The sequence below is a fragment of the Symphalangus syndactylus genome, chromosome 6 (genome assembly GCF_028878055.3).
Source record: "Symphalangus syndactylus isolate Jambi chromosome 6, NHGRI_mSymSyn1-v2.1_pri, whole genome shotgun sequence".
NCBI classification, from domain to species: domain Eukaryota; kingdom Metazoa; phylum Chordata; class Mammalia; order Primates; family Hylobatidae; genus Symphalangus; species Symphalangus syndactylus.
The window spans coordinates 145,936,481-145,962,367 of record NC_072428.2 but is presented as its reverse complement, the minus strand read 5'-3'; the positions used below and the strand labels follow the sequence as shown (position 1 = coordinate 145,962,367).

Genomic DNA, 25,887 nt, shown 5'->3' with positions numbered 1-25,887 from the left:
AGCATTCTTGTACACCAATAACAGACAAACAGAGAGCCAAATCATGAGTGAACTCCCATTCACAATTGCTTCAAAGAGAATAAAATACCTAGGAATCCAACTTACAAGGGATGTGAAGGACCTCTTCAAGGAGAACTACAAACCACTGCTCAATGAAATAAAAGAGGATACAAACAAATGGAAGAACATTCCATGCTCATGGGTTGGAAGAATCAAAATCGTGAAAATGGCCATACTGCCCAAGGTAATTTATAGATTCAATGCCATCCCCATCAAGCTACCAATGACTTTCTTCACAGAATTGGAAAAAACTACTTTAAAGTTCATATGGAACCAAAAAAGAGCCCGCATCGCCAAGTCAATCCTAAGCCAAAAGAATGAAGCTGGAGGCATCACGCTACCTGACTTTAAACTATACTACAAGGCTACAGTAACCAAAACAGCATGGTACTGGTACCACAACAGAGACATAGATCAATGGAACAGAACAGAGCCCTCAGAAATGATGCCGCATAGCTACAACTATCTGATCTTTGACAAACCTGACAAAAACAAGAAATGGGGAAAGGATTCCCTATTTAATAAATGGTGCTGGGAAAACTGGCTAGCCATATGTAGAAAGCTGCAACTGGATCCCTTCCTTACACCTTATACAAAAATTAATTCAAGATGGATTAAAGACTTATATGTTAGACCTAAAACCATTAAAATCCTACAAGAAAACCTAGGCAATACCATTCAGGACATAGGCGTGGGCAAGGACTTCATGTCTAAAACACCAAAAGCAATGGCAACAAAAGCCAAAATCGACAAATGGGATCTCATTAAACTAAAGAGCTTCTGCACAGCAAAAGAAACTACCATCAGAGTGAATAAGATTATTTCTTTATGATTAGAATCAAGACATGGATGACTGCTATCCCTGTTAATGTTCAACAGATGTGCCAACCCAAGAAACAAGACACAAAGATTAAAAAAATACCCACAAAGATACAGATGTAAAGATAATAGGAGATAGACACAACTATCATTTTTCATATGATATGATTCATATGATATGATTTTCTATATGGAAAACCTAACAGAATCAACAGATAAATTATTAAACTCATAAGAAAGTCTAGAAAAGAAACTAGATTCAAAATTAGCTTACAGTTTTCAGTAATGTTTTTCTTCATCTACAGAAAGCAATTCGATTATATAATATAAAGAAAGCAACACTCAAAATAGTAATACAGTTATATAATATTTAGAACCTAACTGACAGAGATGTATAAGACTTGTACAAGAATATTAAAAGCTCTGTTCTATAACATAAAAGGGAATTTTAACTGATGGAAAGCTATACCAGGTTCATGGACAGAACAATTTAATACCATAAAGATGTCAATTTGTCCCAAATTAATCAATAATTTCAATGTAATTCCAACAAACATTTCAGCAAATAATTTTAGGAACTCAACAAGCTGACTGATTTAGAAGGATAAAGGCACGTGGATAACCCAGCAACTTTTGTAAAAGCAGATCAAAAAGAGAAACATTCCCTGTCACATGGTGCTGAGAAATGCAGGGGTGAGGGGAGCCCCAGAATCTCTCAGAAGCCCAGGAGCTCTATCCTATGGAAGCCATGGACAATGGAAGGAAATGCTGCCTTTGAAATGGGCAGTTTTACTAGTAATTAAAGGAACACAAATCAGGACGAGAATGTTACATGCACTGCTGTGTACACATCAGGTTAGCAAAAAGTAGACAGTGTTTTAATATCAAGATAGGCAAGGATGTGGGGAAATGGGAGATCTCGTGCACCATTGGAAGAAGGGTGGGTGGGGCTGCCATTCTGGAAGGCAATCTGGAATTCCATAGTAAAATTAAATGTTCATATATCTGATGATACAGCAACCCCACTCCTGGGCATACCCCAGAGGAACTGTCATACAGGTCCATGTATTCCATGTTTGGGGTGTTTGCTGTAGCTCTGAATGCGAGGCTAGGTGTTGGAGGCAGCCTAGGGGTTCATCACCTGGGAATGGCTGGGTCAAATGTGGCAAATAGACACTGTGGGACACGGGGCAGTGGTAAGTGATGGATGAGGCATGGCTTGAGTAGCAGAAACAGATCTTAAAAGTGTGTCAGCCAAAAAAAATAACAGACAGAATGAGATCTACACTTCATGACCACTTAGATCAATGTACAACATACACACAAAAAGCTGCAGGTATTGTCTGTTGAGTCTTCCCGGGTAACATTGGTTTTTCCTCTAGTGGAATATCTCTTGGTTTTTAAATACCCACTTGTCAGAAAAGCACATTTCTTTCAATGCAACATTTTCCAGCTGATGTTTTACAAAAAATAATCTTATGTTCAGGATGTCAATATGAATACAGTATTTAAAAGAAAACAGGAAATAAGCAGGGAGATCTCATTCCATTCTAAATTCAATGACTGGATGGTCAGAGTCCCACGTGGATGTTTTGTGAAAGACAGGGCTGTGTGTCTTGGGTGCTGTTAACACTGGGTAAGGCCACATCACTGCACGGAGCATAACTCATCTGAACACAATAATTTGCTTTCCAGTATGGAGGTGTTGTAGTTACATTTGGAAAAGTTGGTTTTGAGTTATTGGCTAAAAATTTCCTTTGAAAATAATAGATATAGGTTCCCAGTTAGCATTTTCACGATTTTTAAGAATATATTGCCTATGTTAATTGGCAATATCTGTAAAAAAGAGATTTATATACGTGTGTGTGTGTATATATATGTATATATATGTGTTATATATACATTTAACTCAACTGTCCGTTCTTGAGGTTTACAAAGAAAAAGTACCACCACCACTACCTCTGTCACTACTACCTCCACCACCACTATCATCATCACCACCACCATTATCATTATCCCCTGACCATCATCATCACTGTCACTTCCACCACCACCATCATCATTGCTACCGCCACCACCACCATAACTATCACCTCCACCACCACTACCACCATTATCATCATCACTATCACCTCCATCACCATCATTACCACCATTACCATCACCACCACCACCATCGTGGTCACTGTCACCACCACCACCATGACTATCACGTCCACCACCACCACCACCACCATCATCTCTATCACCTCTACCACCACCATCATCATTGCTATCACCACCATCACCACCACCACCACCACCATAACATCTCCACCCCACTATCACCATCATTACTGTCACCTCCACCACCACCACTACCACGGTTCCCATCACCACCACCACCATGATGATCAGTGTCACCACCACTATCATCACTATCATCACTGTCACACTACCACCATTACAATCACGACCACCATTATCATAATCTCTACCACCTCCACCACCATCATGCTCACTATTACCTCCACCACCACCACCATTATCATCACTGTCACCACCACTACCACCATCATTGTCATCACCACCATCACCATCACTACCACCATAACTATCACCTCCACCACCACTACCACCATCATCATCATCATTATCACCTCCATCACCATCATCATTGCTACCACTGCTGCCACCACTACCATAACTATCACCTCCACCACCACTACCACCATTACAATCATCACCACCATTATCATAATCACTATCACCTCCACAATCACCACCACCACCATTATCATCACTATCATCACCACTACCACCATCATTGTCATCACCACCACTACCACCATCACTTCCATCAGCATCATCACTACCATCACCTCTACCATCTCCAACCCCACTACCACCACCACCACAGCAACAAAACTTAACAAAATTCATGAGAAACAACCAAAGGCAATGGCAAACAAGAAATCAAAAAAGCATGTTTATTATTAGTAATAGTAATACCTGATGTGAGTAGGTAGGACCATGGTAGAGCTAAAATATTGGTCAACAGAGCATGGAGGAGGGGGATGAGTTAAGAAGTCAGACACTGTGAGATCTCTTTCTCCTTGGCAGGCATGAGTAGCCCATGGCTTTACACTCTTCCGTGGTGGCTCCCTGGGAAATGGTGAGACTGGGATGGGCAATTGGTGTCCTTGCCTGAATCCCATCCATGCCAGTTTATGGCCTGCCAAGGTGCTGGTTTATTTTAATGTGAATGTAGCCTCCCATTCCCTAAATGAAGATCAACTTCAGCTTTCAGCCTTAATGTCTTGAGAGAGCGACTTCTCTGTGAGAATAAGTGCAGCGCCGTAAACTATTTCCAGCTGAACTCCATTTCCCACTTCATCTGAATGAGCCAAGTCCTCATCCTGGAGCTTTTTATGACAGTTTACACCATGTTGCATAAATTGAGAATCTCGTCGAAATAATCCCCTTCTATCCTCACTGCTTCTACTCTTTAAATATCTGATGATGTTTGTCTTGTCTTCACTTAGTCCGTGATTAGGAAAGCTGTACACACTTAGCGTCCTTAATCTTTCTTCCTAAATCAATCCTTGAAACCAGCCCCTTAATATTGTTGTTACTCTGTTCTTCTCTGAACCTCTTCCAAATTGTCTATCTTTCTTGTATTGAGCTGCTGGGCCTGAGTAAGCTGAAAGCACTATTGTAATGCGTACAGACTCGCTAATGCGCCCTTGCAGCATGCTAATACTTTGGCCCAGGTCTCCTAAGATTGTCTTCTCTCCCTCCTCTCCCATTTCTATCTGTAGGTATAAGCCAGATTCTCCGCTCTCTGCCAACTCTATTTTTTCGTGCAGAGTTATTGCTTTTTAATGACCTCCCCAATGTGTTAGAGAATGGAATGCAAATGGGGAGGAGAAGAAAGCTCAGTACTGTAAAAGGAGGTGTGCGTTACTTCCTTCCCAGTCCTAAGAGTCAGTGCCCCTTATCTCCTTCCCTGACAATAACGGTATTTTACATGAATCTCTCCCTTTAAGCTTCCCCACGAGCTTTCATGTAAGATCCTGGCAGTCACTCCATAAAATAGAGAGGCAACATCTGATGTCCCATTTTATAGGTGTTGCAACCTGAGGCTCAGAAAGACGGGAAGTCAACTGCTCAGGCCACTGTGCGTAACTTGAGCTTCTTCCCATTTCATAAATCTGTTCTTATGCTCCCTTCGTAAATGAAACCTTAAAATAATTCCTGTAATACCCGGGTAGACACATTCCCAGTTTGGCAACCTTTTATCATCTCTTATTTGCCCTCTTGTTGCGGGATTTCTGCACAGCTATAATAGACATGATTTATTTATATGTTATAAATGCTAGGATGGGTTACCAAGCAAGCTTTTAGGACAGTCTGTCAGCTTTATTCTGATAAGTTCTAATGCATGACTGGTGATAGTTTCAAGTCCCAAAATATCTAACTGCAAAACCCTGCTTTTTATATGAAGAACTGTTAGGGGTGGTTCCACAGTTTGAACGTCCCCTCCAAAACTTTTGTTGAAATTGAATCCCCCAAGTGGCAGTATTGACAGGTGGGGCCTTGAAGAGGTGATTGCATCATGAGGGTTCTGCCCTTGGGAATGGATTAATCTATTCATAGGTTGATGGATGAATGGGTTAACCTGGGAGTGGGTATTGGTGGCTTTGTAAGAAGAGGAAGAGAGACCTGAGCCAGCACACTCAGCCCCCCAAGTTGTGTGATGCCCTGGGCCACCTCTGGATTCTGCAGAGACCTCCCACCAGCAAGAAGGCCCTCATCAGATGTGGCCCCTTGACCTGGGACTTCTCAGCCTCCATAACTGTAAGAAATAAACTCCTTTTCTTTGCAAGTGAGTCAGTTTCAGATATTCTGTTATAAGCAACAGAAAATGGACCAAGACAAGTGCGAAGAAAGAGTGAAGAGCAGGGCAGCCCCATCTGGCTGCATTGTTGAACACTGCGTAAGCCTAGGAGCATCATTCTCACAGACTGCGATGTGAATGGCCACCCCTGCAGTTCTGTAGTGCACCTCTACGTCAGAGGCCCCGGCAGGGGTGAGGGTGTTCTGTGCAGCCTGCACATCCATGTCGGGGACCCCGGCAGAGGCGAGAGTGCTCTGTACAGCCTGCACCTCCATGTCAGGGACCATGGCGGGGTGAGGGTGCTCTGTACAGCCTGCACCTCCACGTCAGGGACCATGACAGGGCGAGAGTGCTCTGTATAGCCTGCACCTCCACGTCAGGGACCATGGCGGGGTGAGGGTGCTCTGTGCAGCCTTCACCTCCACGTCAGAGACCCTGGCGGGGGCGACGGTGCTCTGTACAGCCTGCACCTCCACATCAGAGGCCCCAGCAGGGGCAAGGGTGTTCTGTGCAGCCTTCACCTCCATGTCAGAGACCCTGGTGGGGGTGAGGGTGTTGCCAGCTGCAGAAGCGGGGAGCTGTTGTGCCCAATGGCTTCATTACACCCCATTCCTACAGGGAGGGGTTCAAGGTAGCATTTGAGATAATTCCCAAACCAGCTTCCATTCATACTTTAAGCCTTGCCTTCCTCCATTTCCCACCCCAAACCTGTAGAATTCCCAAATCTCCTCCTTTGGCTCTGAACTTCCTTCTCTCCCCACCCAGTGCAGGCCCATTCCTGAGACATCTCCCCCACTCCGGAGCGAGCTGCTTCCTCCTCTGTGCCCTTACCTGTCTGCAAGTGCATGATTGCCTGACCACATGGATCAGTAGTGAATTCCCAATTGGGCTGTGAGTTCTGAGGGGACCGGGCTCTCGGTTCAGCTGCTTCTTTCCAGCCCTTTACACAGATTGCATGCATGGCTGGCAATCAGTTTGTTGAATGAATGTTTGAAAAGACAATATTCTCTATTCTTCTTTCTTCTCTCTTATCCATGATCCAGATTCACAAAGTGCATTCTTGGGGAAATAATGCAACAACCACAGGCTATCACAAGAAAAGTTTACTCAAAAATGATCCGTTCAATTAAACATGAAGTGACTAATATGTGCCAATTATATGGTAATTTTTTTTTTAAAAAGACCTTTGTTCTTGCTTTCCAGGAGTTTGGAAAGGCAAGCCCAGGATGCTTTACAGGAAAACTGGGGTGGCGATAACCTTGTTGGTCAATGGCACTGCCTGGAGACTTCCCAAGGGCTGCCATTTTGTTAGGCTCATTGAGAGATACAGAAAAACAGTAGTAAAAGGCTTCACAACTTTAAGCATCCTGAGGAAGAATGCTGCACAAGGGGTTGGATGATGCCTCCCCAACCCCCCAAAATTAGTCCACTTGGAGCCCATGAATGGGACCTCATTTGGACAAAAGGGTCTTTGCAGTTGTAATTAAGGACCTCAAGATCAGATCCTCCTGGACTAATCAGGTAGGCCCGAGACCCCATGACACAGACAGACACAGGGAGAGTTCCATGTGACAGTGGAGGCAGGGACTGGAGTGATGTATCTGTGCCCAAGGAACACCAAGGATTGCCAGCAGCTCCCAGGAGGAGATGGGATGGAGCCGACGCTCTCCAGAGCCTTCAGAAGGAACTAACTCTGATACTGGATTTCCATCCTGCAGAACTGGGAGAAAATGCATTTCTGTTTGAAGTTACCAAGTTTGTGGTCATTTGTGAGAGCAGCCCCAGGAGATGAACACAGGGTGGCTCCATGCCAGGCCAGTGGGGCAAGAGGCCGGGGCTCTGTGCTCCTCCAGGGCTCACTCAGGCTCACTCTGAGCATTCAGCGCAGTGTTTGGGGCACCTGGTGACCCTGGGTGTGAGGAGACGTGGTTTGTGCCTTCTGGCCCATCCCATGATTTGCTCTGGGTGCTGATATCAACCACAGGCAATTTAATTCTAGACTGGAATGGAGCTGGGAAGGGCGCACCTTCCTGGCAAGAGCAATTTCCTCCAAAGTCTGCACCTCGGGCTGAGCATGGCGGGCCGGGATGTTTTCACACTGCCACTCTAGAAAGAGCGGAAATGCAGATGCTTTCCTCCTTCACAATTTTTGGTTGCTTTGACTTTTGGTGTGCCCGAGAGGCTATAACTCAAATAACCGTTCCCCACCTTTGGTTAGATCCTAGAGTCTCTGGTACATTGTCTGTCAATGGTGCTGCTTGGAGACTTCCCAAAGGCCGCCATTTTGGTAGGGTCATTGAGAGATACAGAAGAAATAGGAGCAAAAGGCTCCACCATAGAGATACAAGCAGCTTCTGCCTTCGAATTACTGTGGTTTTTATTTGACCTGTTGGAAGTTCTGGGGTTTCTATAAAGGATAAAAACTCTCTTTGGGCAGGCACAGTTTAGATCTGAAAAGTCCTGACTCTGTTCCCTTCAGTTCATGTCCTGATGAGCCTGAGGAGCCTGAGGAGCTTGAGGGCCTGAGGGCACACGGGCTCTTTAGCTGAGGAGGGACTTGAACCCAGGTGTTCCGACGCGAGGACTCGCTCCCACCACATACAGCACCGCACTGCTTGCGTTGTTTGGTTTTGTATTGCTTTGGAATTAGTCCAACTATCATCATTGATGTGAATAAACAGACATATATCTTTTCAGTTTGCACAACTACAATCATAAATGAATATTTATTAGTGTGAAGACACCCCCAGGTCCTGGAACACGCAACACATGTAGAGCCAGGTGAGTGCCATTATCCAAATGAATCACATTTTGTGGATGAAGAAGCTCCACTCATTTCACGCTCCTGTAGAAAACGAACCAGAGCCTGTTTTTCTTCATAGCAGCTGGAAGTCAATTGATCTTGATTCATTATTCATTGTATTTTTTTAGATTACTCATTCCATTATTTTATGAAGGATAGGATTTATTTAACTGTGATTGCTATGATAACTTCCCGCCCCCCAAGGTACCATTTCTTCTAATCAATATATCAAGACCTTGTGGTAAGACTGGGATAGTGTGGGATGTTTGGGAAGAAATTCGGATGGAGTTTTAGAACATGAAGTGAGATTGGAAATACAAGCTCTGATTGGGAAGATCTTGCAAATCCTGCAGACGAGTAAAGACTCCAAGAGACACGAACCATGCAGGAGCTGGTAAACCAGGTGGCTCAGCGGCAGCCCTGAGCGCAGGCCGGGAGTGGTGCACATGTGCAGGTCCAAGGGGAGGCAGTTTGGGTGCAGAAGAGGGATATAGAGGAGTCAGCGATAGGATCTGGCTTTAAAGGGACTTGCAGCATCATGAATGAGCTGGGACATAATTACAATTAGGGTGCAAGTCAAAACGTGGCAAGTTTCATGGAAGAGATAAAAATAAAGTACAGTGGGAGCTCAATGGGGGAGTGATCACTTCTACATGGAGGATCAGAGCGCCTCTGTGGAGGAGAGGCATTGAGCTACGTCTTTATTATTACTTCCGGAAGCCAGTGAAGTTTATAATCTTAATTTTCTAGATGCCTCAAAGCATGGAGTGTACTTAACTTCCCCAGAGCTTAACTTAAAAAGGAAAAACTCCATGCATGTGACCCAGGCAGGCCAGCAGCTGGCACATGCCACCCTTCCCTGGCCCTCCCTGGCAGTGTTGAGTTCAGAAAAGGTTATGCTTTCTGTTTCTTCACAAGAAAACTGGGGGGTGGGAGGAAGGACAAAAAACGTCTGTGCACTGTGCTGTTTAACAAACCCCCTATCTTTTTCATTCCTCTGCTGCTTCCCCAGCTACAGAGAAAACACTCACAGGGATGATTGCTAAGAACTTAGAAGGAGAAAAAGTTAAAAAAAGGAAGAAAACCTAACAGAGCTATCTCAGAAATGAGATCATCTTTTCATGTGTGCACTTTAATGATCTCTTTCATTTGAAGCAATTGTAAAAGCCATAATTACTGTTATTCCTAATATTCTAATGCCAAATTGTCAACCAAAGGCGCTGGGGGAATAAACGGGGCGCTGCTGTTTGATGATCTCACATGTGATAGGACGCTGCTGATAAGACAGATTAGGACCATTGTAGAATTTGATCAGGTAGCCAGGAAATATGTCAGCAGCTTACTGCATTCACGTGTGTGTTTGCTCCACGCCGAGTTCTTCACCCTGGAAAATAAGAGCAATTTGCTGCAGTGCATGTGGCTTAGTTGGTGGAGCAGCTTCACCTGGTGAACACCCCAGGCGTTCTGGAAGGCTGTGATGCAGGAGACGAGTATCAGAGGTTTCTCCCTGCAGCCAATGAGGCTGCGGCTCTGCCTCGCAGCTCTGGAAATGCTAAGCAGGTAATTAACAAATCACAAGGCACAGGTGCGCCAGGTGACGTTTGGTAAATTGCTTTTGATCTAAATTGAGATGCTTTGGGGATTTAACTTCTTAGACAAAAAGGGCATAAATAAATAATCAGGATTTTAAGGTTGGAACTTGCAAGCAAGCTTGAAAACGTCTTAATGCACTTGAGGAGGTGAAGCAGAGAGGCTGTTTGAGGCCAGCCCTGGAGGTTGTCTACTGTGCCGTGATGTTCACGCACCTGATTAGCTCGGAAAGGCAGCTTGGCCAATGTCACACAAGTTTGGAAGCTGCACATTTTGTAAGGTGCTCAAAATGCCTCCAGTTTTAGTTTTTGTATCATAAGAAAAAAGGGGAAGACGAGCAAGGGCCACACGGTCAGCCCTGTTCCCTGGACAGGGCAATGGTGGCCCCAGGAGTGCGGTTCCTAAACCAGGTTCCTGTAGTTCTGAGGAGAGATGCTCGCAGGACACCTGTGTACGATGCATGAGCTCTGAGCTGTGCCACCAGCCAGCACCTATTGCTTCACTAAACCCCACACAAAACAAGGCCTTGTGTGTGAGAGAAGAGAGACCTCAGCTCTTGGAGGTGGGAGCTTTCTCCATCATCTTTCTCTTATGTTCACCTGGCAAAAGAAACAGGTGTGCCGGGAAGTCCCTCTTTGTCCTTTCAGACCCATATGCTGACATTCCACATCCGGTCTGGGTCCTGGGAGGCTGGTCTCTATGGACTCCACCTTCCAGGGCTCTGGCCTTTGGTTGGGTTTGGGCAATGGAAGGCCCTGGTGTAAGATCAGAAGGGGGTAAGGGGAGAGGCTGGGGCCTTTATTTCCTGGCTACTCTCCTGCCAGGTTGTGGTTGGATGGGGTCTCATTTCTCCGCCTGCGGACAGTGGGTTTGGGTAATCACTCTCTCCCTGGTCCCTTAGGGCTGGGGTTTGTTATGGCCTCCCACTGTGTGACTCCGGGTGCCTTAGTCCCCTGCTGAATTCCAGGCCCTGCTGTGCCTCTGCAGGGTCTGTGTACCCTCTGCTCTGTGGCTTCTCTGAGCACGCAGTCTCATCATCACTGTCATGAATTGTCGTAGAAACGTCCTAAATGCCAGAGTTTGCAATGGTCTTCTTTGCACCACTTAGGAAACACAGCACCTTTGGAAGGAGTTAACCTCTTGTTGAGGTAAATTGGATCTGATGTGATGCAGGAGTGCACAGCGGTGGTTTCTGTTGTTTGCTTGGTTTTTTTAGATTTATTTATTTATTTATTAGGTGTATTCATGAGTCCATGTGGCAGGAAGTGGAGCCATCACAGGGTACGAAGGGAGGACAAGTGCAGCGTCGTGAGCATGTACAGAGGGAAGTTGACAGCGGGGAGAGGCTTTGCTGAGGAAGTAGCATTTGGAAGAATGAGAATGAGGTAAGTGAGGGGGGTGAAGAGCAATGGGGGCAGTTTATGCAAAAGCCGGGAGTGCGAGGATGCTGCCGAGCTGGCGGAAGGAGGCCAGAGGGACTGATTACGGCCTTGGGGGATGGGAGGTGAGGTCGATGGGGGCTTATGAAGAAGCAGGAGAATGGGTCTGGAATCGCTTTGGAGGGTCACAGAGAGCCGCGGGAGGATTTTGGGTGTAGGAGTGACCCAATCAGATCAGTGGCAGATCAGACACTCTGGCTGTCGTGTGGGAATGGGCTGCAGAGAGTGTGGTCCGTCCTACACAACCAGGACCTACTGCCGGAGGCAGGTGAGAAGCGGCGGTATCTCGGATGGGGGTGGGAGAAGGGCCGCGGCAATTGTGTGGAGAGTGGAAAAAGCACAGGCACAGGGGAAAGCCGGATGGGACGTTGGTAGCAGCTTGCATTTGATTTTGGTGATGAAATGGAAAGTGTGTCAAGGAGTGTGCCCTGGTTTTTGGTGTGTGTAGCTGGTGGCGCTGAGACAGGGACCCTCAAGGAGGCCGGGGTGCAGGGGAATCGCCGCCTGGGTGTTGAGCCTTCAGGACCCGTGGAGGGGCTGGCAGCTGGACCTGCTGGTCTAGAAGGGAGGGCTGTCTCGACCTCAGCTTGGGCTTGGGAGGCATCAGTGTCGATTTCTTCACTGACTTTTCCACTGGGCAAGTGCCAGGGGCCCTTAAGGATTTCATCGTTTAGTCAGTAATGATTTTTGAACATGAAATAATTAGGCAGAAATATGACCAAACAAGCCTGCTATCACATAGGCTGTGTGGAAAACAGCTGTTAGGGGAAGCCAGGAGAGGAGGATGCACCGTGAGCCAGGGGTTCGACGGCTCCCTTCCTGGGCATCTAAGGGACCTGGTGCCCCATCTGAGCCAGCCCGTTCTCCTTCCCTCTTCCCTAACTCTGGCAGGGGCAGAGTGGAGGTGTCCATACAGGGCCCCCTCTTCTTTCATCTTCTAGGCCAGGCACCAAGCCCACCCTCCATCCATTCCCAGGGAGCAGCCGTGGGCACAGGAGTGACTGCAGAAGTGACTCAGATTGGAGCCATGTGAGGTCTACACCCAGGTGGCCAGGCAGGGGCTGAGAGTCCAGGGCCAGAGAAGGAAGGGGCATAAGTGAGGACAAGCAAGTAGGTGCTCAGCACCCTGACACGCAGTTGGCTCGGCACCCCAACATGCAGGTGCTCAGCACCCTGACACACAGGTCTCTCAGCATCTCAACATGCAGGTCACTCAGCACCCCGACACACAGGTCTCTCAGCACCCCAGCACGCAGGTGGCTCGGCACCCAGACACGCAGGTGGCTTGGCACCCCGACATGCAGGTGCTCAGCACCCTGATGTGCAGATTGGAATGAGAAACCCGTTCCTGTTAGGGGAAACCTGGCAAAGCCAGTGAAGGACACTGTGACCAGTGAACGGCTTCTCACATGCTTTCTTCACCTGGTGGCTGGAAGGCCCCGGGAAGCTCAGACGGAGGAAGTGGATGGAGCTGAGTGGACCCAGGAGGCTGGAGGCAGGAGCAGATGCGGGAAGCACTACTTCTCCTCTCTCTGGGACTCTTAATTATCTGCACAGGGTGTTTCCATCTTGTTAAAAGTGCCACTGTCTGCCAGTCAGTGACTCCTCAAGAAATCTATGAAAGTGTCACTGCAAAGAGGCAACTTGCACAGGGACCAACGGACGCGACTGGGTAGATGTGGTCACAGAGCAAATGTGAATAGAATCTCTACAATGGACTCACACAGACTTGGTCTTTCCAGAGGTCGCCTGATAGTCATTCCCGACCAATCTCTCAGCAGTGGCTCCTCTGAACTGTACATTTCTGTGCCTTATCTGTCTCTGCTGAGTGTGGTCAAGAAGGCACCACTTTATTTTTTAATTTTTCTTTTTTTTTTTTTGAGACAGGGTCCCACTCTGTCACCCAGGCTGGAGTGCAGTGGCATGATCTCAGCTCACGCAGCCTCCGCCTCCCAGGCTAAAGCAATCCTCCCACCTCAGCCTCTCGAGTTGCTGGGACTACAGGTGCACACCACTACGCTTGGCTGATTTTTGTATTTGTTTATTTTTTTTTTTAGATGGGGTTTTGCCATGTTACTCAGGCTGGTCACGAACTCCTGTGCTCAAGCGATCTGCCTGCCTCAGCCTCCCAAAGTGCTGGGATTGCAGGCATGAGCCACCACCCCAGCCAGAAAGTCACTGCTTTTATAGACCACCACTTAAATGCACCTGGCAGCTTAATGTACGAGAGAACTTTCCTGCAGCCCCTTTAAATTTAACAATCTTTTGGCAAAATGAATAATACAAGCATGTTTCTTCTTCATATGCTTTGTTTTAGGAACATTAAAAAATATAGTTACTAAAATCAGAAAGCAGTTATATTTGTATGTTTTGTAACAAATACTGTGGCCTGATAGAATGAGCTTCTGACAAAGGCATGTGCTTTCCAAGCGGGCCAAGTTCAAAAGTTGTCCACAGAGTTGTCTCACTGGCTCATGCAGCCAATCATTCAAATATTTAAAGGCCCTACTAAGGGCCATGTTACTCATTGTACATCTTTAAGGATGGGTGTAACTTACTTGTTTGTTTATTTTCAATTTCAGAATACTTTATATTGACTCCTAAAAGTACAGTGTAGTGTATGTTTGTTTTGGGAGTTTCAATATAATCCCTAAATTTGTGTATCTCAAATGTACAGGGACTCATCGAATTAGTGCTAATCTTCCTAAAACAGTGTCAAAAACAAGGGAATCAATCATGAACACACTAAGGATGAGCATCTACTGTCACAAGACATGGCTGAGTTTATTTTTTCTTCCTCTTACTACACTCATAGAACAGAGGTCTTTTGTTTGATTATGACCTGGGCAAATTTGCTGTATGATAAAAAAAAAAAAATCATGTATGCATTTGATTCTCATCCAGATGCCCTTAGGATAAGAGGTTCATTTTCATCTTGTGTTTTCCAAATGAAGCTTTAAATCTAATTAGATCTTGAAAGAAAATAACTGCAATAGAGTTTCTGTAAGTAAAGGGCCCTCATTTAAATAATGCTCTTATTTGTTTATGTGATTTACAGTAAGTGATGAAACTCTTTGTGGCCAGCACGCCGCTCACTTCAGGGATCCATTGCACAGAGCGCTTTGAGTTAGTTGTAAACCATTCTAGACACAGAAGCATTTAATTGGTAGAACATTTCACAGTGTAACAGCATTTCTCAGTGCCTAGAATGGCCTTCTCCATATCGAAGGCCCAATAAATATTTGTAGAATAAATGAATTCACACCCATCCATTGCCCAGATCATAATTGAGCGGCTCTTCTATTAAAGTTTAGCCTTTTCATGTTAATTTAAAGTGGGGGAGTTTGAAGGGAGAAATGCTAATTTCAGACTCTAAAAAAGACAAGTCCCCTATAGAACGAGGTCCCAGAGACTCTAAGACGTCTGTGTTGATAGGCGTAGGGCTGCAGGAGTTGAGAAGTGGTTGACGAGGGAGGGTCTGTTTCAGACCTGCTGTTTGCAGGTTGTATTTGTTCCACAGCTGTTTTTGAAGGATCTTTCTACTCTTAATGGAATCAGTTACTTCACTAAGAGGCCCAAAGGTATACCTTAGGCTGGATTTATGGCTCAATCCAGCATCCCAAAAGAAAATGTCTGCCTAAGCATTTTTTTTCGTAAAAATATATACAATCATTATCATAAATTCAGATTTCCATGGTATTTGCCTTGTGATAGAACCTAAATGTTAGGGCAGTCTTACCAGGGACAGGACTAATGTGGAAGCAGCTGGCTCCGCTGGCCCTGGCTGAACTGCGACGTGGGTGGGGCACCCTGTGAAGTGCTCTGAGTTCCTGGTTCAAGGTTAGGGAGATGGTGAAAAAGGCTGAGCACCTGTCAGTGCGTTAAAACCATCAACCATCCCCGAACAGCTTTGGAATGAAGGCTTCCTACTCCTTAGGAATTCTGCCCTTGCTTCATTTCCTTTTAGTTTTTTCCCCTACTTGGCGAACCCCAAGACACTCGCCCAGTGGACTCCCGCTCTGAGGGGATTTGTAAATATTTGACAGAGTCGAACTGAAGATCAAAAATAAAACCTAGCACTGCTCTCCGATTTTCTCTGTGCTCCTTGCCTTCGGGGGATAGCGTGATAATTAGGACAAAGGGATATTTGAGATTATGCCTTAAATAAACTGGGGCAGAACTTCTTTAAGCTTCACCAACTATTTTTATCTCTGAGGCAGAAGACACCAATTTCAGTGCTCAGCTTAACTTGACTTTGACACCATGTAAGAAAAATAAAGATGGGAGATGTTCGGCTCTGGGGGCCTCCAGGCCCGGTCAGAGGAAAGGACTTAAGTGTTGCCCCCAGCTCTGGGACACGAAACAGGAGCTGGGAGAACGAGGCAGGTTACGTTCTGATCTTGGCTTGGGCCACCCAAACTCAAGAGTTTCTTGCCCTGTCTGCTCAAAACTGAATGATTGGGACGAATGCAGTGGAAAGAACTGGCTGGGAATTAAAAAGCCCAGGCTTACAACTTCAGATCTGCTAGAATTTGCCGGCAACCTGAAGGAAAGCTCTCTCTCTTTCAGGCCTCAGTCTCGACAATTCCTTCTGCCTGTGAGAGCTGGTGGTGGTGACATCTGACTCACTGCAGGGTCTATGGGAGAAGAGCTGTAATTTTACTGTGTGTAGGTTCTGAGGGTCTTGCTTGCAAAACCAAACTTTCCTGGTGTGAAGGGGACGATGGTCAAGACAGGCAGGGTTTTCTGGGAATTCCCCCTCCATGGGTTATTGATCAGTTAACTAATAATAACCTGGTGATTTGAGCCCTTCTGTAGAGGTAGGTGAGAGGGATAGGTCTGAATTAAAGGACAATTTGGGATCAGCCCACAGGACAGAACTCTGAAGAACCCAGGGACAAGCTGGCGTGCTGGCCACATTATCAATTAATTAATTATTAATAACAATAGAATTATATTAATATGTAAATTTATGTATTTCTTAACATACAATTTAATGATTAATAATAAATCAAATTAATGTATAAATAATATAAGTATAATACAATTATTAGTTAATATAATACATAACATACATTAACTAGTAATTAATTAATTGTATTATACTTATATTATTTATTAATATACCTCCAATCCTCACTTTCAGATTCTTGACAAAGAATGGGTCTAGTCCAAGAACTCCCTTTGGGCACATTGTTCTGCCGTGCTCAAATGACTGACTCCATGTTTCTTTAGGTGCACACGAGCTGTCACCTCTCTGCCAGGTTGTGAGCTGCGTGAGTGAGTTAAAGGAATTGCTGCTCCTTAGTGGGGAGAATGGGCAGCTGTGAGGCTGTGGGGCAGGGGCTGGGCCGCTGGGAACAAAGGCGTGAAAGTCACACCAGCCAATCTCGATAGAGGCTTTCTTGAGTCATGGTAATGTGTCAGGTGCTGTGTGGGTATTTTGGGACACACAGAATGTTGAGATTCAATTGGTAAGGACGTGGTCTCAGTCTCAAGACACTGGGGAAAAAAAGTAAAACATGATGTAAAGGAGGGCTTGGGGAAATACTATCCAGAAAGTCACAAGGTGGGGGCTGCACTTGATTTCTGTCAGTGTGACGCAGAAATGTGACACTGCCCCTTCTGTTTCCCTCATGGATGCCTCACCTTCTACACCAGCCTCAAACATTTCACCTGCCTGCCTCCTCCACGCAGCCTCTCCTCCATGCAGCTTCATAAGATGACCTTGCCTCCCTCCAGAGTGGACAGACATGAGGCAATGCCACCTGACCCCTCCCTGGCATCCTCCCCACCTATCCTCCTTCCCTCCTACCAGGGGTAACTTGGCCACCTGCCTTTGCAGTGACCTTCCCTTATGGATGTCTCTGCAAAATTCTCTCTTTTTTGACACTTTTATCTAGACTGGAAGAGTTCAATCTCAAAATACCTCTCCCTGCACCCTGGTTTTCCATCACCCCAAACTCCATTTCTTTCCTCCCAGTCACACCAAATTTCTGATGTAGCCCACCCGTGCTAGCCATCCCTTGCTCCTACACACTCCTTAGTCCCCCCTCATGGGGCTTCTGCCCCTAAGTCCCTGGACTGGCCACCCCGTCTGAAGGGGTTTCTTGTCCTCACCAATCTGGTGGCTCCTGGCTCTTTCTGAGACACTGAGATCCCCCTGCCCCCACCCACTAGAGCTCCATCATGGGAGCATCTGTTTTTTCCAACAACTTCCTAGATGCAGGTGGTCCTCATTCTTGCTGCTTCCTAGACGCAGGTGGTCCTCTGGCTTCTCCAGGCTCTAGCCTTCTCTTGGCATTGGCTTTTCCAGGCTGTACGTTCTGTACTGGTGCCTCCTGCATCCTCATCTCATGCTCGGTCTCTCTCTTCAGCCTCAGGCCCACCTGTCTCCTGGAGAGACAATGCATTTTGCATGTCCTACAAATATCTCAAACATATCCCCAAACGAACTCATCCATTCTGAAGCTGCCTGGCTTATTGAATGGTGCCACTGTCTCCCCAGAAGCCTAGAAAGAAACGTGGGAGCCTCAGTCCATGACCATGCCCAGTGCTCCCTGCCGACCCCCGTCCGAGCCCCGGATGTTTCTGTCTGAGGCTGTCACCCCAGCAACCTAGAAAGAAACGTGGGATCCTCTGTCCATGACCATGACCATGCCCAAGGCTCCCTGCTGTCCCTGGCCCAAGCTCCGGATGTCTCTGTCTGAGACTGCTTACTCCCAGCTGTTCTCCCTGTGTTCACCATGTCCACCTGTAACCCATTGTCCACACCAAAGATCCAACCGTAAACCTGATCCAATCCTGTTTAAACTCTTGGTAGTTTCCCATTGTCCTTGGTGGAATCCTGAGTCCTGAATGCAGGGCTCAGGCCCCTCTTGGTCTGGTTCCTGTTTGTGTTCCTATCCTTCTGGACCTTCCTCTCCTCCCAGACCTCAGTTGCCTCCTCCACACTCTTCTTATTCTAATCATACAAATACTTTGTTTTTGGTTTTCTGATTCCTCAAGGTGTTCTGTGTGTTGTTGTTTCTTCCTCCTCACTTTCTCTGGCTATTTTCTGCCCAGCCCTTTGGGTCTTGGCTAGTACAACTCTCCCTCAGTAACCTTCTTTCCCATCCTAGCCAAGGCAGGGCTCCAGGTTCACATTTCTGTAGCACCCTCACTTTCTATAGCATAGACCCCGTGACACTGTGTTGAAGCTGGTTTTATGTTATCTATAGCCCTACTAGTCTATAGCCTTGAGAAGATTTGGATCCTCATGGCTTGGTCAGAGTATGAGCCATAGTAGACTCTCAATGGATGCTAGTTGAATGAGCAAATAAGTGTATTCAGAGGTACTGGAGTTCCAAGCTTTGTATATAGGCACACACTCAGATATACACACAGATGCTCCTGGACTCTACTTACACATATATGTATATATGTACATACATGTATATAAATATATATGTTAAATATGTATATATGGTCCATGTATATGTGTATACATATATATGTATATACATATTTAAACCACATTATTGAGGTATGATTGACATGTCAAAAGCTGCACATATTTAATGTATACAACTTGATGAGCTTGGGGCTATGTATACGCCTGTGAAACCATCACCGCCGTCAAGGTCATAAACATTCAATGCTTTCAAGAGCAGGACTTCCCAGAATTAGGAATTTCATAGACCATTAAAATTGCAGGAAAAATGTAAACTACATTCAGGTCACCAACTTTACATTTTCTAAGTGAAGACTTTGATTAAAATAATATTTGTTTTTTTCTCACCACAATCCCACAGAAGACATAGCATTTAAAACCAAAATGGGGTTGGGCGTGGTGGCTCACATCTGTAATCCCAGCACTTTGGGAGGCCGAGGTGGACGTATCACGAGGTCAGGGAGATCGAGACCATCCTGGCTAACACTGCGAAACCCCGTCTCTACTAAAAATACAAAAAAAATTAGCTGAGCATGGTGGCGGGCGCCTGTAGTTTCAGCTACTTGGGAGGCTGAGGCAGGAAAATGGCGTGAACCCGGGACGCAGAGCTGGCAGTGAGCCGAGATAGCACCATTGCACTGCAGCCTGGGCAACAGAGTGAGACTCCATCAAAACAAAACAAAACAAAACAAAACAAAAACACCAAAATGGTAGGAGGACATTATATTAGAATAAAAAAATTAGCTTAAGTAAAAACTCCTAGATTGTCCTTAATCATAATATTTTTCCTCTTTTCCAAGCCCACTGAAAATTTCCTTGCAGTACCAGCCTACAAATGTACCGTTAGGAAGCTGTTCTCTTCAAGAGCAGGCTTGGAAGCTAGAGAGGACTGAGATTGCAGCTGTGGTCTGAAGGGCTGTGTGTGAATGGGGGAGCCAGAGAGACTTGGATCTATCAGTCAGGGTTTTCTAGAGAAGCAGAACCAATAAGAAGGAAAGAACAAGAGTTATGATGAGGAATTGGCTCACATGATTATGGAGGCTGATGTGCCCCAAGTTCTGCGGGGTGAGTCAGGGAGCTGGGGGCCCGGGAGAGCCAATGGTGCAGTGCAGTGAGGTGCTACAGACCCCGGCAGACAGGTTTGGATGATATTCTTTGCCAACCACCTTTGGACAACCTCAGATTTCACCACGGTCAACAAATAGCGTTACCTCTGACTTCAGTTTGGAATTTTTTTTTTTTTTTGCAGGGAATTCTTTGTAGATTTTCAAACTGCTGTTGATTAGTTTGTCAATAAAATTTATTGAGTGCCTTCCCATGTGCCAAGAACCGTGCTCACTACTTTCCTCGACTGTCTCATTCAGTTGCCCCTTAGCCAGGCGAGGTGATCCCAGGTCCCCCGTGAGGCCATGCAGCGAGCACTGGCTGGAGTCAGGGTTGGAACCCAAAGTCTGTCTGCACCATTAGCTACTGCGTTCCCTTTGAGGGACCTGAACGTGCTGCTCCTGTTCCACGTGCCCTGCAGATGCTTCGAAACAGCCATCATGTCCTCTCCAAATCCTCTTCTCTGTCCTAATTTTTGATTGTTCCGTAAGTGACAGTTTCTATCACTGCATCCTCGTCATCACTCTCTTCTGAATGAACTGTAGTGTATTAGTCCATTCTTACATTGCTATAAAGAAATACCTGAGACTGGGTAATTTACAAAAAAAAAAAAGAGGTTTAATTGGCTTATGGTTCTACAGGCTGTACAGGAAGCTTTGTGGCTTCTGCTCAGCTTCTGGGGAGGTCTCAGGAAGCTTACGATCATGGTTGAAGGCAAAGGGGAGGCAGGCACCTCTTCCAGGGCCAGAGCAGGAGGAAGAGAGACAGGGGGAGGTGCCGCACGCTTTCAAACAATCATGAGAACTCTATCACAAGAACAGTACTAGGGGGATAGTGCTAAATCATTAGAACCCGCCCCCATGATCCAGTCATCTCCCACCAGATCCCACCTCCAGCATTTGCGATTGCAATTCTACATGAGATTTTGGTGGGGACACAGATCCAAACCATATCATCTAGCTCGCCAATGCTTTTAATATGTGACATCCATAGATGGACAGAATATTCCAAAATAGTCTGAGTAGTGTGAGGTTACCAAAATGGTTCTTTAGGATTTATACATGTGGAGAAGATATCAGAGGGATGAGATAGAGTTATTCATCTAATGACACAGGGAAACATATGGGCAAAGAAAGTTGATTGTGTTCAATGATTGTTAGGGAGAGATCATTCTCTCCCTGTGAATGATATCTGATAACGAATGAAGATATTCAAATATAAAGCAACTGCAGATAGAATTTTAAGAACACATAAAGGGCAGTTAATGACAGTGCCTTTATCCTTTGATTTACACATTAGCTATAATTAATGCTTAGAAAATATTCTCTGTGGTTGCTGTCCTGAAATACTGATTTGGGTAACTATGGCATTGTATATGCAGGAGTTGATCACAAGTGCTTTAGAAATGGGCTGCAGCCTTGTGATTTCTCCCTGGTGGTACAATATTGCTATCACAGTCCTCTCCTTTATGCTCTTATTTCCGGAATCTTTGTTGTCTACACAACACTACTATATAACAGATATGTCTGAGGCTTAAAAGTACTACCTAATATGAACTGCAAAATTATTTAGGGTTAACAAAGCAAAATGTTATTAAAGTGGTGAGGAACAACTTGTGTGGGTCAGGGTGAGCAGGCGTTCCCAAAGGCAGTGGAATATGGAGGTTACCAAGGGCTCTGCTCACTGAATGTGATTTTTAAGCATCCAGCTTCCTATGATGTCTAAAATTGTTCACAATTAAGGGTCAAAGGCATTTAGGTTTAGCCTTTGCTTCCAGAAGAGTTCTATAACATCCAAGAGTGCTGCCTGGTCTATTACCCCATCTACTCAGCTGGTGTCACATTAGTTTATCAATCTGACTGGCTGCTCCTTAGTTAGGTCCTGAATAAATGGTGCCTAGGTCAGTACGTTTTTGGTCTAGGAAATAGATACTGAATGTAAGGGGTCAGGATAATGGAGAAGAGAGATGACAAATTCCTAGCTTAAGCTCTAGCCTTAACTGAGGATGCAGATTTTATACAAATGTGCACATATGCAAAAGTGCACACACACAACTTCTGAGCTCATTATATGGAAGACCTTAAGCATGAGAAGACAGTTACGCATAGCTACAATGAGATATGCAAACGAGGAAAGCCAGGCTTTGGGAAAAGTAGGAGGCTCCATTGTGACCATGTTGAGTTTCTGTTGCTGTGGGAACTGCAAACTGAGGTATCCAGAAGCTGAAATGTGCACCTGGCACCACTGGGGAGAGACACCTGGGCTGGATGTATACATTGTGGAACCATCAGTGTGCCGATGGCATTCGAGGCCACAAGTTTGGGTGAGAAGTGAGTCCCCAGGGGGAGGCCATTGGTCCACAGCCTCAGATGTTGCTTCTGGGTCAAGTAGGACAAGGACTGAAAGTATCCAGTGGGTCCAGCGAAAAGAGTCATGGCGGTCTTGGCCGCAGCAGTGAAAGTAGAGGCTGGTTGTGTTGGGCTTTGGTTGAGTGACAAATGGCAGATTGCAGAATTACAAGTGTCCTCTGAGATTATCTAGTTACATAATTTGCAGTATTCTGGGACAGCGAATCCTACTTTAAAATGAAATCTCAGAGCCTCAGGGAGGAAACAGATACTACTGGCTGTTCCAGTTGAGTCAGGGGTGAGGCCTGGAGCCCCATCCCTTTGGTCTCCCTCTCATCTCCTGGGCCCTGGAGCATCTCCTGAGGAAACAGTTTGAAAACCACCTGACCTCTGAGGGAGCTGTAGCTCAAAGGCCTAACGGGGAGCTGCACAGCTGAGAGGCCAAGGCAACCAGGTGCTCCTCATGTGAGCTTGACCTCCCATGGCACGGCAGGGACTCCTTGTGGGCTAACTTGAATGACTAAAGTTTAGTTCAGGTTTATGGGCAAGATCTGCAAACTTTATCAGTGGGTAGGAGAATTGTTGTTGTCACCATGGTTTCATTTTAGGTTGATTTCTAGCGGATATATTTGGGACATGGTAGTGATGAAAATGTATCCAGTGAACAGCTGTGCATGGTTACTGGCTGTCAGGTAATTAATCACCTTTAAACGTAGCCCTGAGTTTTTCCCTCATCTGAGTTACTAGTGAGTAGCTAACTTCATTTCTACCTCTCTGTAGCCCTGTACTTCTGGGCAAGTGCTGAAAAGCAGCAAAACTTCCAGAAGGTGAGTCAAAGACGAACATGAAGCACTCCTGAAGTCATATTAGCTGCTGGGTTCTAGAAGCCCCTTCCTGGTGCTCCTGCCTTTGCTCTGCATAATGAACAGCTGGGTTCTAGGGGCCTCTTCCTGGTGTTCCTGCCTTTGCTCTGCAGAATGAATGGCTGGGTTCTAGGAGCCCCTTCCTGGTGTTCCTACCTTTGCTCTGCAGAATGAGCGCTGGATTCTCGGAGCCCCTTCCTGGTGTTCCTGCCTTTGCTCAGCATGTCTATAGTCTACATAGAAGTCATATTTGTGACTTTAAAATGTGACTCAGATCTTGTCATTCTTTTGCTTTAAAGACTTCAGTGGCTTTCTATGGCATTTCCGATCTAAGCTCCCAGCCATTTTCTGTGTGGCTCTGAGCTCGCTTCTCCCACTTCTGCAAACTCAGTGGTGTGTCCCTTCATCTGTGGGCTTCTGGAGCCACATTAGGGCTCACATGCTCCTGGCTGTGCCCTGGCACTTGCGGTTCCCTGGGCTGAGTCTTCCCTGTCTATGTGCAGCTCCCTCCCTTCCCTCCCTGAGACCCTTTCTCAGGCTGAGCTTCTCTGAAGTCCATCTCTAGTGGCCTCCAGCTGCCTATGTTCCTTCCACTTCCTTTGTCAGAGCTGGGAAAGTCTGCTTACTTGAAAACCATCAGTGTTTTTTATATTTATGATAGTATCCGCAGCAAGAATTTGTAGCCTGAATTTTAGAAGGGGCTCCACGGGTGTCTGCTGGTTGAAATAGTCAATGGGATAGGTTACCTCTCTCAGTTGACCTAGGTTACGCTGTGGGCCTGTTGTCAGGTGCTGACAGCCTGGACTGGCCAGCTACCCCAGGGCCATCTGATGACCTTTACAATTCTTCACTGGAAACCCATTGTTATTATTAAATCTTTATTGCCAGAGATGGTAGGCAGGGGAATAGCCATCATGAAGAGGTGCACCTTAAGTAGTCATCACTTTAGCAGAAATCTGTCTTCGCGATGGACAGGCTTAACACTGTAGGTGGCCATTTATATTAATGGAATTCAAAGATCAGTATATTAAATAAACTGGCATTCAGCTCCCCGGGATGACACCACTGGGGCTCCTAGATCAATGGAGAGACAGAAAAACAAACTCCTACACCGGATTTGGATCGCTTAGCCAGGGCTTGAATATTGATAAAGACATGGCAGCATTTCTTGTGCTGCTATCACTCTTTAACTGACAGGACTGCCTGAGTTCTCCTTCTGAAACTGGGAACTGAACATTTTGGATGAAATCCAAATGTCTGGGCTTCAACCTAAGTAAGTCCAAGGGGATTCTGTTAGGCAGAAGAAGAACTTTAGGAAAAGATTATCTTTAGCTATGAGTACATCATAGACATCTATCTTAGCTTCAGCGGCATTCATAGCCAACGAATTTTTTCCCTTAGGGCCTGTGTTTTTTTCTTAATGTTTAAGTCCTGACTGACTGAAACCACATAGTTAAATCATCATTGTTTGGCCAAACCAGCTTAGGTTTTGGATGAATTGAAGTGAATTTTTATTGCGCTGGTACTAGCGACCTGGACTGATGAAGAGAAACTGAACAGTAGAGCTAGACAGGGTCAATTTGCGGAGAGGATTCACAGGGACAGCAAATGCGTTATGGTTCTGTAAAGTTCAGACACTTTTCCAATCAAGGTGTCTTTGGTATTACCTTATAGTTAATAAGGGGAATATAAAAAAAAGAATTTGCCAATCCAAAAAAAAAATAATAAGGGGAATGGAGGTGGCATAATAAAATGAACACAGACTAATTGCTCAGAGATCTGGGTTCCAAGTCCAGGTCTATCCAAGCTTTGTTACCTTGGACCCAGCACTTAAAATGTCTATGATTAATTTCTCTACTTACAAACTTCGGATGCATGTAAATGTAAGTATACTCCGTCTCATTCTACTCACTCCAAAAAGGATTTGAGGCAGGTTAAGACAAGCAGAAAAATACCATACTATTAAAACATAACAGCCTGAAACAGGCAGAAAAAACACCATTGCTAAGAATTAGTAGTGTGAAAATGGAAGTAGGAAAATGGTCCTACTTAGTAGAAAATGCCCATTTTTTGTGGACCAAAAACCCTACAGAAACATAATATATCAGCTTCAAATTTGACTCAGGGTTTCTTGGAATGCATAAAAAAGTAGAGACATGGTGAGAAGCAACATTTTCATCAGACATGAATAAAACATTTTAATTCTTTGGAAGAAGGAAATCTTTTCTGAAAACTGAATGCAAAAGGCATTACCTTGGATTTTTCTATTAGGTTTGAGGGTTAGAGTGCAGTGTCCTCAACAGTAACAAGTGCAACAATAAATTACTTATTTATATTCTCATTTGTTCCATGAAAGATTTGGAGTGACCATTTTCATAAAGAGATTTCTTGCAGTGACTCTCATTAAGACACATTGCACCAGGAAGCCAAATCGGCAAGATACCAAGTGACAAGGGCAGGTGCCCCATCTCCTGGTGGGCTGCCTTGTTCTGAGGCTAGGAGTTAGTGTGCTTACAGTGGGGTTATCTCCCACCCCACCTGACCCCATAG

The 25,887-nt window shown here is 45.5% G+C and overlaps 1 protein-coding gene across 1 annotated transcript in view; it reads left to right on the top strand.

The window, feature by feature from the left end:
- The window catches only part of LOC129476874 (uncharacterized), a 322,482-nt gene that overhangs the window by 168,957 nt on the left and 127,638 nt on the right, over window positions 1–25,887 (top strand). Inside the window, exon 6 of the mRNA XM_063642394.1 lies at window positions 11,389–11,536. Within this exon, the coding sequence (XP_063498464.1) occupies window positions 11,389–11,536 (148 nt within the window). The remainder of the gene's footprint in view (window positions 1–11,388; window positions 11,537–25,887) is intronic.